The 14,535-nt window shown below is 35.0% G+C and overlaps 1 protein-coding gene across 3 annotated transcripts in view; it reads right to left on the reverse strand.

Moving 5' to 3' along the window:
* Positions 1–207: 207 nt before the first annotated feature.
* Positions 208–14,535, reverse strand: part of LOC117420019 (exocyst complex component 4-like) — a 138,327-nt gene continuing 123,999 nt past the window's right edge. For 2 of the 3 annotated variants that reach the window (XM_058985933.1, XM_034033516.3), the window contains exons 15-18: positions 10,345–10,486; positions 9,419–9,597; positions 8,322–8,481; positions 208–1,653 (exon numbers count right to left, since the gene is read on the reverse strand). In XM_058985933.1, coding sequence (XP_058841916.1) covers positions 1,416–1,653; positions 8,322–8,481; positions 9,419–9,597; positions 10,345–10,486 — 719 coding nt within the window. In that variant the 3' untranslated portion in view covers positions 208–1,415. The remainder of the gene's footprint in view (positions 1,654–8,321; positions 8,482–9,418; positions 9,598–10,344; positions 10,487–14,535) is intronic. The other variant, XM_034033515.3, reaches the window with a different exon arrangement.

A 14,535-nucleotide genomic window follows, 5' to 3' on the forward strand; every position in this document is an offset into this window, starting at 1 on the left:
TGGACCCCCGGAAGGTGCTGATGCCACCACTGCACATCAAATTGGGCCTTATGAAACAATTTGTCAGAGCCCCTAATCTCTGTAAATCACTTTAGAGTTACATTAGATATGCTTATAATCTCAATGAACAAATAATACAAAATAAAATAAAAAAATAAAAACTGTCACACATATTTACTGCAATGTTTATTAATTAAACATACACTAACATGGTAATCAGTGAAGAAAAATAAATGTAGGAAATGAAAGGCCCATTTTGTGTTCAAGGATTGGAGAATTGAAGCCAGTTATTAACAGGAACCAACTTTATTAAACAGAACAGAATACTAGTCTGAGTGTTTTTACACAATACAGTGCATTTAATGGAAAGTAAAACGCTTTTGTCATGTTAAAAGGTGCCATATAAATGTTTTTTTGTTTTGTTTGCCAACAAGAGGGATATTCCACACATTCCACAAGTACAGGATGACAATATATGCTTAATATATATGTATAAACAACAGCTCCATATTCATTTTAAATCACCCCGACAAGTTACACACCACTAGAACTGCTAGCAGTTAGTAAACCTTTTTCTTTGTATTAAGCAGACGTCCAACCTAAATTGAAACAGTATCACATTTCCAGAGTTCTGTCTGGAATGATGTTGACAGAAAACAACCCTACTTTGCATTATTGACTAGCGTGTCACTTTGTTTTAAAACCAATATCTGAACGTTGCAAAAATAAAAGTTCAAAGTAAAATGATTACATTACTAGGCAACACTGTGGTATTGATTTAAGCTATAAGCCATAATATTACTCCAAAGTCATTCTGGTGTATTAGCCTCTACAGTTTTACTGTATATAAATAACATTTAAACAACAAAAAATTGTATGTTTGGCAATTTTGAGGTAAAACACAAGCCATAAAGAAATTTAATTTGCTAGGGTTTTTTTATGTTGTGAATGAGTTGCTTTGTATACAGTCAGCCACAATGCTTATTACATTAAAATATAAGAGACAAAGTTTTAGGTATGTGAGAAAAGTATGTTTTCTTCATTAGTGGATGTACCAGGTTTTATTCATTATAAATTACATTCCAAAATGTTTCCAACTTTAAATCAGGACACAAATATATAATTGGAGAAACTGAATATACAAAATCTTTAGTAGAGATTTATGAATAGTAATACAACAAAATCACAAGCTCTAAATAAGTTATGGTATGTAGTTGCACTCTGACCGCAGTGTCATGCTTGAGATAAAGTTGATTTTGCAAGCACAGCAATTCTTCAATACTTTTAATATGTACTGTACTGTTTAATAATGCCCAACTATTAGCATGCACAGTCATGGTACATATATAGTACATCTGCTTTACATAACAATGCTCTGAGAATACATGGCCATTGGGTAGTGTCTAAGAGTGCGGTTACACAGTAGTTATTTTCTTGTCTTTAGTGGCTTGTTTTATGGCAGCCTGTTCACAGACGATCTCCTTCAGGCGCTGGAGTCGCATGTTTTGCACGGTTTGATCTCCCACCCCAGTTTGGCTGCGATGAAGGAGGCTCAGTGCATTGATGTACTCCAGCTCTGTGTATTTCACTCCTTGATCCACAACCAGGTTCAGCAGCTCATCCGCAGTGTTGTACAGCATTTCGTAGTATTGTCTGCAAGGAGGAGTTCAAACAGGGTTCAAGAGAAAGCCACTCCACACAAAGGTGGAGTCACCTTTTTGACCTACGTTATTCCCCTATGTTAATATAAAGCTGAATTAAATCTTCCTCTAGGATTCAGCCATTTGTTTTAATAAAGTTGGATCATACAGAACATGGATGGGCAATGATGTATTATTATTTGTAGGATTTTTCAGTAATAATAATAAATACCCAGCTAGCTGGTGTCTTAATATTGACAGATTTAACAAAGCCTGGATGTCTGAGCATTGTCTGCATTGTTTCTGTGTATTGTTTACTGCTACAGATTCAGGAGTCCTGCTTATTTTCCTAAAGAAGGTAATGACTTGTAAAATAGGATAAATCTCAGTCATTTATTAACACCCCCCCCTCCCCCAAGATTATCACCATTATGCAGACAGCACCATAAATAAGTCCCACCATATGTGTGACTGTTTTAAGTCTTAACAGAATTGCATAAACTAATTTACTAAATAAATCTAAGAACAAAGCAAATGTCATGTCCAGCCATACATGATATACTTGGGGAAAAATATTGTTCTATTTCAATTACAGCTAGCCGTTCACTGGAATGTTTAATCAAACTTGACACAGATATAGGTGTGAATCAAATCTGAAGTCAGCATACGTTTGGTTCCGGTATTTAGAAACTAAAAAGCACGTGCGGCAATAAGACACATTCAGTCGTCGCCTGTAATTTAAGCCCAAGCTATATAAATAACCCTGGAAAGAGCCATTTGCCTCATTTCAATTCTATGCAACAATTCTACAATACACTTGTGGGAAAAAAAGGATTGATCTCCATAGACAAGTTATTATTAAGTTCATATCCCATCACCTCATCTTGCATATAGGGTTTTGGAAGTATTCATAACTCAGGGATGGAAATAAGACTACCATTGCATAGCAGAGGAGGGCAGATACTAAACATCAGTTTTGCTCATAGTGCAAAGACTACTGACAGTTAGCTTTGAAACACAGGCATTCTATTGAAACGATTACAGCTGACAGCTTGAGTAGTATTAGAAAATGTTACCTAAGAGTTAGCCGAGTAAGATTAAAACCTGTACTGATATGCTTCCCAGGCTATAAAAAATAACCAATAGCATTATATATCATTTTTAATACCCCACAAACACCTGCAAATATTTTATACTGGTATATACCATACATTTCTAATTAGCCCCTTCATTGTACATTATGTCAGTGGAAATAATATTAAGCACATTTATGATGCATAAACTAGGGGGACAATGAAATGAATGCAGTCAAAAAGAACTGACAGCAATTCATGTGCTCTAATTTTAAACATTAGACGCAGTGAAGTTTGCTTCTGTCAGCAAACATGTAACAAGGTTTTACCTAGTGGCTGGGGAATTGTAATAACAGTAGTAAAATGTTGTGGGAATCATCTGAATGAAATATACACTGAAATGAAACAGTTGTAACAAATCAGTAGAATAGTCATTGACTGATATGTTGTCAAAAATTGATAAGATGTTGGCAGTTTGGATCATACTAAACTTACAACCCTCTTAGGTATACTTGTTATGTGTGCGTTCACACAAGTTATGCTGCCAATTTATGAATCATGACCTAAATATACTTACTTAATTAATTCATAAAGCAAAGCAACCTTTTTAGACATCTTGATATTTGTAATGTAATTAGCAGATATGCTAGATAACTGTTCTATGCAATAATGATAGATGCATATCTAGTATAAAACAAAATGAAGAAACCTATGCATGTGTAAACACTTCATAATGAAAAGGAGAAGAAAAGGGCAATGACATCATTATTTGGAGTACATTTTTTCCACATTATCTTCCTTTTGCCTTCCTTTATTATGATGGAAACTGGCTTACACTTCTAAACATTCAATGACTATGAAAGCCAAACTCATTCTATAAGCATTTCCTCCCAATGTTATTTGCATAAGTGCATTACAAATTGCCCCTGCAGATCAACAACATTTTAAATTGTCTTTTAGAATACTTTGTCCTGCCTGATGACACTATTCCAAGGGCTTAGACTATGATAAAGTCACTGATAGGTACACCGTGGGGTCGGATGTGATCTAAGTGACTATGATTACACTATATGAATATGCAATACCTGCAGCAATGCAATGACCACCAGTACCTTTCCATTCCATTGTTCTTCCTGTATATCGCTTGTCAACCTTCTCTATTCTCTCCTAGAGTGGCAGTGGGTAACACTTCAGGTGGGTAACACCTCTGGAAATCACACAGAGTACATCTTACCTGTCTAAACCTCTACTCACTACGTAGAGCTAATGAGAAGCACATAGAGCAAATACGTATATACTTTTTGACCATATTTAACAAAGGATATTATCATCTACATCACCTCTTAATGATCATCTAGGCTTTCCACTTCTACAGTACTGTCAGCTTGAAGCATGCACGTTACCTCTTGGTGCTTAGGTATTGGTAGATACAGTATTTAAATTCATAGCACTTTAAATCATAATAAAGTCTCCTTTATCTTTTTGTATTACTAACTCCCACTGATGAAAGGGCTTTGTCAAGAGTTACTGAAAGTCACTGCTAAGTAATGTAATCATTTATTTAAAATATTCAGGCGATAGCTTCTGGGATACAAAGTCTCGTTTACAGAGGCCCACAGTTGACAGCAGCAACAATGAAAAATAAAACCGACAGACATGACTACAAGGCAAATGGCGGTCAACAGTTTATAAGATTAAAACGTTCCAGTTTTGGAAGAAATGGGGGTATATGCTGTAAATAAAACATCCAAAACCCCTAATACATAAAGCATACAGATCTTTGTGGAGTTAGGCCTGGTGTATTGTTGAGTCAAGGAACCTTAGTGTTGCCTGTACAGAAATCGGTCCCACCATCAACCAGGACTTTGTCAAGCAGATGCATCAAAAAAAAAAAAAAAAATACATGCATTGGATCTGCTTCTGTTGCTATTTTGTAACTTCCCTTTCAATACCCTTACCTAAAACCCAAGAAAAGTTCCAGTACAACATTACCTGATACTGTCTAAATCCCATCAGCAATGTATAATATACAATGGTTGTGGAATTTTATGATTTTATTATTCATTTTTTTAATTCTTCAGCTTGTACATCTGTCTTTTGACCTGATCAATCATAAAACGAGATTTGCTATAGCGGGGTATGCGACAGTTGGTAACATCCAGTCTGACTTTGTATAGGTCAGATAGTTAAAACTGGTATTTTTCTAAATTAATACATTACAAAGTGATTTGCCATTTTAATTGCATTGGTGCCAAAAGCAGTATACCAATCCCTTTATATTTTACACAGAAAATAAATGCTATTGCAATAGTAATATAAATAAATAAATAAAGCGTATAGATCAGCAAAGTCCTGTAGGCTCAGGGGTGGGGGTCAATAGTTATTCTGCATTGATTCATTTTTGTGGAATATTCTGTCAGTCTGGTAGGCTGTCAATAATAATGGTCTGGCACTCAACTTCTAAAGAGGTTTATTCAATGGTTTTGAAATGCATTGTCTATGGAATATGAGAAAAAAAAAATATGTATATATATATATATATATATATAAACATGTTTTCAGCATGCTTTTGTAAAGTTCATTGCATTGATTTGTGAAATGCTGCACAAGGTAAGAAAATCAATATAAAAGCTCTCCTCTCGGTTTTCATCCACAACATTTACACATTATAGAAGCGGTGCTGAATTCTTTACTGACATCAAAAAATAAATTGCATTTTTATTAAATACCGTTTCTTTTTTTATAGACCTGAGAGACTGTACTAGATTGTGACTAGTGTATTTTTTTGTGTTTGTATTATTTCCGGCAGTAGTAGTATCACTACTGCCTCTTTTGGTTTGCAATAAGAAACAGCATTAAGGATACAATGATTTAAAATAAAAGATAGTAGTCTGCATATGTGTGCATGCTTGAGGCCATTATTAATGGTTTATTGTTGAGTAATTGTATAATGGCACTGACATACCTACAGACTGAGGGCATAGCTTGCATCAAGGACAACTGCAGCATTTGCATTAGATTAGATTACTATACAGTATGTTGCAGACTGAGGGCATAGCTTGCACCAAGGACAACTGCAGCATTTGCATTAGATTAGATTACTATACAGTATGTTGCCACAAGGTGGCAGTCTTTGATTTACCAATCTGTATACATTCAGATATTTCAGTCAATATTTAAAGACGTGGTGGTCATTTATCTCAGTCGAATTTAAACTAAAATCAATCCTAATTGTTCTAACAGTGGAAGGATGCTCTGCTGGAATTATTTTAAATTAAAGCTGACTTCTGTTCCTTTCACAAAACGACACCTCTTCTCCGATGCTGAAAACGTAAATCTCCTTGGATGGAGTTTCTGGGTGGAAAGGTTACTTGTAACAAGGTTATTTTTTTAACATATGAAACTTACTGTTGCATCTGCATTGCCCTTACAGTGATAAAACTGCTCTTTCAAGGACCAGCAAAAAAAACAATTGCTATTAAGGATTTTGTATTATCAGAAATCTATGCCAAATAGCCATGACTATACTATTATTATTATTACTTGTTTATTTGGCAGACGCCTTTATCCAAGGCAACTTACAGACTAGGGTGTGTGAACTATGCATCAGCTGCAGAGTCACTTACAATTACGTCTCACCCGAAAGCCGGAACACAAGGAGGTTAAGTGACTTGCTCAGGGTCACACAATGAGTCAGTGGCTGAGGTGGGATTTTAACCGGGGACCTCCTGGTTACAAGCCCTTTTCTTTAACCACTGGACCACACAGCCTCAATACACAGTATACAGAGATAGCTGTTTCTAAGTTCTATAATACTGTATTTAAAATGTGTACACAACAAGACAGTAACAGAGAACTTTAGCATTTCAAACAGTTTCAAAGACATTTCAACAATAGCATTACATTTTTACTTGTCTCTCTGTAAATGTTCTTGGAATAGGGTTAAATTCATTTCAATTGAATAAAGCTTTCCTATATTATTCATTTATATTTCTAATTGCATTAACTATACAGGTGCCCTACACAGTCTGTGGCCAATTGAGGTGCAATACCCTTATTTAATTGGCACACTTGCCTTATAGAACCTGGAACCTGCCATTTTAAAACTTGTTTAAAGCCACAGAGTAATACTGACTCACGGCACACCAAGGGATATTTATGCATAGCTTCTTACTTCTTAATCTAAAACATGTTGGAAGAGTACCCGTGAAATCAGCATCCATTTAAATATGGTCCCAAAGGCAAGACATTGGCAGAAAATAATAGAGCTGTTCAGTGATCACATCTATATTCTCGGAGCGATTGGGGAACATTGATTGCTCAACCTACTGAAACACAGATTGAAATGACTATTAAATATAATGTGTAGCACTCCAGAGTCCCGGGGGGTCTGTACAGTTTTGTTTCTTTCCCACTAGCCTAACAAAGGTATGCATACCAAATGAAATGAGCATAAGCATAAGCTGCCTGGCTGTTCTGATTATATTTACACAAAGAATACCCTTGTATGCATATTTTAGCATGTCTTGTAATCAGACAACAACGTTCAAGTGATGTGTTAAAGATTCAATCATCGTGGTCTGCCATCATCAGTAATCAGCACACAAATAAAATGAAATAAATAAATGCAAGCTGTTTCTGCTTTACATATATTAAAGAACTCAGAGCAAGACAACATGCTATTAAACTAACTGTACAACATGGAATGACTGGGTGGGTGAAGATTATTATTGTTGATATTTAGTAAACAGCACTGAACACTAGTGAGGGTATTATTGTTAATAAACAGCAGGAACTTTCTATCAAAGGCTCACCATGGCAACATGGTTTTTGTGTTTCAGAAAGATAAGAGAACAGCTTGTAGATTTCATGTATAATAAACAACAAGAAAGATGCTTGGTGACGGCTTATTAAAACTTGAATTTTATTGTAATACATGAATTGTAAGGTATTACATGAACTGTAATGTATTACATGAAATGGAAATGCAAGACACTTTAAAATCCTGCCTTGCAGCGCCTCATTGTTGGACTCAATGTATTTGTCTTTGCTTCTCATTTATGGAAAACAGAAACAAAGCATGAAATGTGGTAGGAGTCTCTGAGCTAGTCAAACAAACAGCAAAAGGTGTACACTTTAATCAGCCAGTTTCATTGTATTTAATCAGCCAGTTTAATTGTATTTAATCAGCCAGTTTTATTGTATTCATCCATTTAAAAGCAAATAGAAATGTGCCTCTTTACACAAGTCGTCCTGTGTTAGACAGAGCAATATTTAATGCAATTCTTTTTTTTTGTACAATACAATGATTTCCAGTAATCATCTTGATTTTATAGCCTAAGGCCCTCAAAAACGCAACCACTTAAACTGACCATGTGTTGGTCTGGCCACCTGTGTGACTCAGTTGTGGAATTGACCTGCCTGCTAATATATTTTAAATGCAATTGAACATGTACAAATATATAGCTTTGCAACCTTTCAATGAACACTCACCACACCTAGTTTAAAACAATATGCAGCAGTGTGCTTATCCGATCCATGTAAGAAATACAGTTATCCAGCACTTAAATCAAGACCCAGCTGTGATACAGATTTCTGTTTACAGTACCTGGCAAAATCAAGGTCTGCCTCTCGAGACATGGTGATGTTAGTCAAGTTCTGTTGGAGGACAAAGATATTCCTGCACATCTTCTTAATTCCAGATTCACTAATCCTTTTAAAGTACTGGGCCCCATTGATCAGGATGCAGGAAATCAAATGACCGAGACCTGAATTAAATGACAACACAGACACTTTCACTAAGGCGGTTTTAAGAAATGTTCAACACAAAAAATTGAAAGAAAAAATAGAATATGAATCTCTATTTAATATATTGTACCACTAATAGCTAAAGAAAAAAATGTGGTCGGCAAATAGGTCAACACCTAAAATGAAATAAAAATAAATGTTTTCCATGCAGTGTCATGTGTGTCTATTGGCTTGTCACAATATATCTTCTTTTTTATTTGGATTTATAACTAGGCTTGCTACTTCTCGATATTAATCGGTAAAGCTTGTTAAACGTCGAATTATTTTATATGCTGCGTTTTCTACGATTTTTTAATTTGTGTAGGATCCATATCTAGATGTTATTCCAATTGGAAAGTTGGTAACCATGGTTTTGCTGCATGTTGAATATGATAAAGGGGTTTCGCTAAATGAGATGTTTCTCAATGGCATAAAAAGTCTGTGTTTGTTTTTTTTTTGTTTTTTTTAAGCATTCTCTGCTTGAATGGAAAAATAAAGATAGAAAAAAAAACGGTAAATTCTTTCTAAATTAAATGTCGATATTAATCGTCGATTTGGCAAAAAAATCTAAATCGAATAGTGGCAAGCCTATTTATAACCATTCTGAGTGGTTTTAATTATACTTCCCATAGCTCTATCTATGTCTTTCATTTCCTTGCAAGGCTTGTTGGCTTCTCCTGCTCAGTACAATCCTGTATTATACTCGTTGAAATACAAGTTGAAAGAACACAGCCTCTCACAGCTTTCTGAAATAACCCAGGGGCAGCTAAGATGTTATATTCTCACTGAATTCAGTTGAAAGCACCTTGGGGTCAGAAAATGATGATGTTGCTTACCAACTCAGCAACTAAATGTGCAACTTTGGCAAACCTATTATCCTACAAAACATTTTTATTCTGAATTCATAAAGTGAAATACCTTCAAAAATGTACTGGAACTTGTGCTGCTGTAGACTGGCACTCATGACCTCCTCGATGGCACTAATGTCTTTATTCAATTTTACCACTAGGGGGTCGTAGTCCATGCTTTCCACATTAGCAACAATGGCATAATTGCCTTGTTTAGCCAGGGGGATTAGATAATGGAAACAATGAACTCTGTAAAGAGTAAAATGAGAATGTATTAGAAAATAAAACCCAAGAATACTTTCCTAAGTTAAACAAGTATTGAGACCAATAATTGGTACTGCTAATTGCTAAAATACCTTCCAGCTAGCTCTTCATCTTTTGCAAAGCAAGAACCGTCACCCTTGCCTACTATAAACTGCACTGCGAATCAAAACAGACACCATTGACAGTATTTTAATTGGGTCTGATATTTAATTGTCCTCACAGTGCTGCCTAGGAACGTGCTATTTGTTTGAAATATGAAGTGCTCGGAGTAACAAGACATGGAATCTTGCACCTCCCAGTAGCTTCAAAAGTGTTGCATAGCAGCCAAGCACAAGTCATTAAACGCAAATGTCAAAGTAAGTTACACACCAAAAATAAATAAATATACACGTCCTTATTGTACAATATAATATACATTGCCTACATTTCTTTAACTGTACACTACAACAGGCTTGTCAATCACATACAGGAATGTAGAAGTCTATTTTAATTTTATTATATACTTTATTACTCTTAAAAAAAAAAAAAAGAAGTTGTAATTTGTAATTTAACTGAATAATCGGATAATAATATGAACATATTTAATGCCATTCAGGATTTTAATGTTTAAGATACATGTTATAGAATATTCCTAGCTTTAATTAAATATGGTTGTGTGAGCATATTATACATATCAACATATTATACATATACTGTATAACTGCATAACATACCTCTGCCGTAATTACTTACCTGACCTCCAGGTGGAGCACTAGTAAGCAGCGGTCAGCCATTTCCTGGAAGGCTCTGGCCAGGTCATTGAGAGCCTGCATGATTTGTTCACGAGTCTGAGTGTGGTCTGAATTAACCTGGGAGTCAGAACCTGGAGAGATAGCTGGAAAACATGAAACTGAAAATAAATAATCAACCCATAAAAACTAAAAGTATTGATAACTTGCGCTCAGAAAACTGGCAAACAAATACATAAGACGAAACAGCACTGGATACATATTATTCAGTTAAAATTAGACGAATTTAGAAAATGTTCTTTTCCAAAAAATTATGTTTCTTTGAAGATAAAACTGACGTTTAGCTCGTTTACAACGGCGTCCAACAGCAGCAAATTACAATCACATAAAAACACACAGAATACACATTTAAAACTATACACTTAAATATGAAACACACTTCCTTTCTTTAAAAGGGTATCATTATTTTTTGCAATTTTTGTTTAAATAGTCACTTGTGAATCCCTATGTTTCGCTATCAATAACAGGGAGGTGCTAATGGAAAGATTGCATCCTGTAAATCAATGGTAATACATTTAAAACCTTCTGAAGTAAAGCATTCAGCAATGTCCCTCATACACAAATCTATTTAGTCAATGAAGCACTACAATGCATTGTGTAGCTCACTTCCTGCTGACAGGGAATGACTGCTAACGAAATATAAGGGACTGATTTAATGGTGCTGGCAAGATAATCGATTGTGGAGTGCAAACCAACTGCCTTGCATGCAGCAGTAGACAGTTTTGCAGACTTTTATTTTATTTTCCAATGATCCTTTTGTTAACCAAAAAAGCCTGACAGTGATAAGGTTTATTACTACTTTGCAATTATTGGAAACCTTTGCTTAATAAATTATCAAAAGGACCTGCTTAACTCCAAAGAAACACTTGAAATCTCAGTTCTTAACATTCACTTCAGGTGCCTTGGTCAAAGGAAAATATCATCTGTTGGAAGAAGACCAGCACTTACTTCACATCTTAAAAAAAGATGACGATTTATTTCTTCATTTTCAATATTTTTAAAACAGCAGACCCGCAAGCACAGACATATTGAGGCTAGATGACTTCCTGTGCATTCAAAACCTTTGCTTAAAACAATGTTGAAATACAACAGAACTAATTTGTATTTTTAAGCATTCTTAACAGTTCCAGAACCCTTATAAAAGTATATCACAGTATTTTTGCACTTTTCCCACAGTTTACTATTGGAATAATTTATATATATATATATATATATATATATATATATATATATATATATATATATATATATATATATAGACACACACATACAGATGAACCTGCTTTATATCATGATTACCGTGCAGGCATACTTTGATATAAAGCGGGCCATGATATAAAGTGGGTTTCACGTTTGCCTATGACAGCACATTACAAGTGCGAGAAAAAAAGAAAGAAAACTAACGGTGAATTAAGGAGCAGCGTTTTAATACTGTACATTTAGTCGTTTTTTACATTTATACAAATGCATTGTTTACTACTGGACAAATACATTTTGTATCATTAGTTTGAAGATTTTGTGTCATAATCTAAAAAAGGCATGAATTGTCAACTGATTAGAGCTACCAATTGGCACTTGGGTGTTGTTTTTTTGTGAGTAAGACTATATTAAAAACGTTGGTGACGGTGTTTTGTAACTGAACTGTATCCAGTTAAGACTGCCCAGGCAGCATTTGACAGGCTGCACAAAAAGTAACAATAAGCGGGTTTTTGAGAGGACATTAAGAGAGGTCATTTCTCAAAGAACCTATGGTGCATGGCGAGTGGTTTTTGAAAAATCGTGATAATAAATGGGACATGATATTAAGCGAGGTGCTATTATATATATATATATATATATATATATATATATATATATATATATATATATATATATATATATATATATAAGCTCAAAGAGCTAGCTGCCCACTGTGCCTTATTACACATTGCAAAAATACTATATATATACACATATATATATATATACATATATATATATATATATATATATATATATATATATATATATATATATATATAGGACCCATATGCTGTGATCATGTTAGATACATTACCAGAATAAAATATGCCACAGCATTCTTTGCATGTTGCCAATGAACTACATAATATGAAAGTAATATCTGAAATGACCTGAAATGAATATCATACAATAAAAGTGCCTGTTGAAAAGTGGGACTAAACCTGTAACCATACTCTTTTCCACCACTATCTATTTGAAGTGTTGTTTTCTGTTTTTGTTTTTTTAATTGCTTGTGGGCGGTCGAAACTTCTTTCTTCCCAAGAAGCACATGTTGGAAGAATGTCAAGTCAAATGTATGCAAAACTAAATTGGAAGGGAAGGGGACTTGAAGTGGACCAAGAATAGACAGCTCTCAAATGTGTGATCTATTCTGTGATGTGCTCATTTCACAGTATCACTTTTAAGCGTCAGTGGATATTAAGAGTGTAGTAAAATGCACACATCTGTGAACCACTAAATTTTTTTTTAAAAAAAACCTTTATAAAACTTAACTCTAATCTTGAACCACTGGAAACGACATTCAGTATATCTACCGTCTACAGTATAACAAAGACAGCATTCTGCATTATATATCTTCCAAAGTAATTTCAGTCAGCATTGACTCACACCACTATCATGTCTACACAGAGACAAATATCATCAAATCTCATTAGAGCAGAGTTTTTTGATAAGCAGGCCAGGCAGTGACTTCCATCCATTCAGCAAACAGTAATAACGAAGGGAGTGAAGACTGTCAGTGGTGATGAAGAGATATCTTAACACTCTATTAGTTTTTCATTTTCAGAAATAATGTTCTTTATGTGTGTATACACTCACCGGTTAATTAACTGTCTCATTAAGTAAATGGCCAGCAGCACTGTCTGAGGAGGAGAGCATCATTTTACCAGCACTGGAAGTTAATTTAACTTTGTGAATTCAGGATAAGAGCTAACAAGTTTTGGAAGATATGTTTATTTTGATGTCCTACTCAAAGCAGAAAGTATATGAAGAATGATGGGCAATACCCATTGTCAACTTTACACAGCTCTGTATTTTAATTAGAAACAGTTGTGTTAAAATGACAGTAACGATGTGTGGGAGGCTCAGATTAAAAGCCAAGCCTCCTACGCATGTTACAAATGCTGCTGAGCTACCATATCATCAAATATCAGGAGGTCAAAAAGCTAACAAGGCTTTGGAGCCTTATTCATTAAAAGACAAGAACACAATTTCTTCCCCAACCAATGACAATGCTTTTTTTTTTCTTTTAAACAAATGAATAAATATCTCTCTTGAAAAAACAGATTTGAAAGTTGCAGCAATATTTTTAACAACAGTTTAAAACCAGTGTCCACAGGCTAGGATGGGGCAGTGTGGGTAAGAGAGCGGTAGGCAAGAACAAGGGTCTTGAATTGAATGCGAGCAGAGATAGGTAGCCAGTGGAGAGTGTGAAGCAGAGGGGTAGCATGAGAGTAGCGAGGTTGGAAGAATACAAGACGAGCAGCAGAATTTTGAATGCGCTGAAGGGGGCGGAGAGCCGAAGCATGGAGACCAGCAAGGAGAGAGTTACAATAGTCCAATCTCTCTTTGGCAAAGTAGTGGGATCAATATGTTCAAGTCTCAGTATGTGGTGACCAATTTAAAATGTTGAACAGACTGTACTGGAATACAGTCCCAGCTCTCACACATTTTTTTTTTTTCTTTTACATTTTTGTGGCGCTATTCCAATTATTTTCTAATCCTATCTGCAAAACCTTCTGTTCATTTCCATCTGTACAGGGCTAGGGATGAAAACAGAGTTAGGAAAAAAAGATAGAGGATCTTTGGCAGACCAAAAAAAAAGGGTTTCTGTTAAAAACGGTACTAAATTCTTACCTAACACCATATAGTACAGTAATAGCATATAGCAGGATACAAATAAAGCATAACATTATTAAAATCATTCAGTGTTACAAGAATGGCATTTGCATTTGAACTTTACTCAAAAAAAGATGTTCTTTGGTTCATGTTACTCTTTGTACCCCTAGTGGCCAAGGGAGATGTCCCTGACCACATTCCGGCGCCTCCGCAAGACTCACCTCTTCAGAAAGCACCTGTAGAACTCCTCTGTTTTTCCCCTGGGACATATATCACC

This window comes from Acipenser ruthenus, chromosome 14 (genome assembly GCF_902713425.1).
Source record: "Acipenser ruthenus chromosome 14, fAciRut3.2 maternal haplotype, whole genome shotgun sequence".
NCBI lineage: Eukaryota > Metazoa > Chordata > Actinopteri > Acipenseriformes > Acipenseridae > Acipenser > Acipenser ruthenus.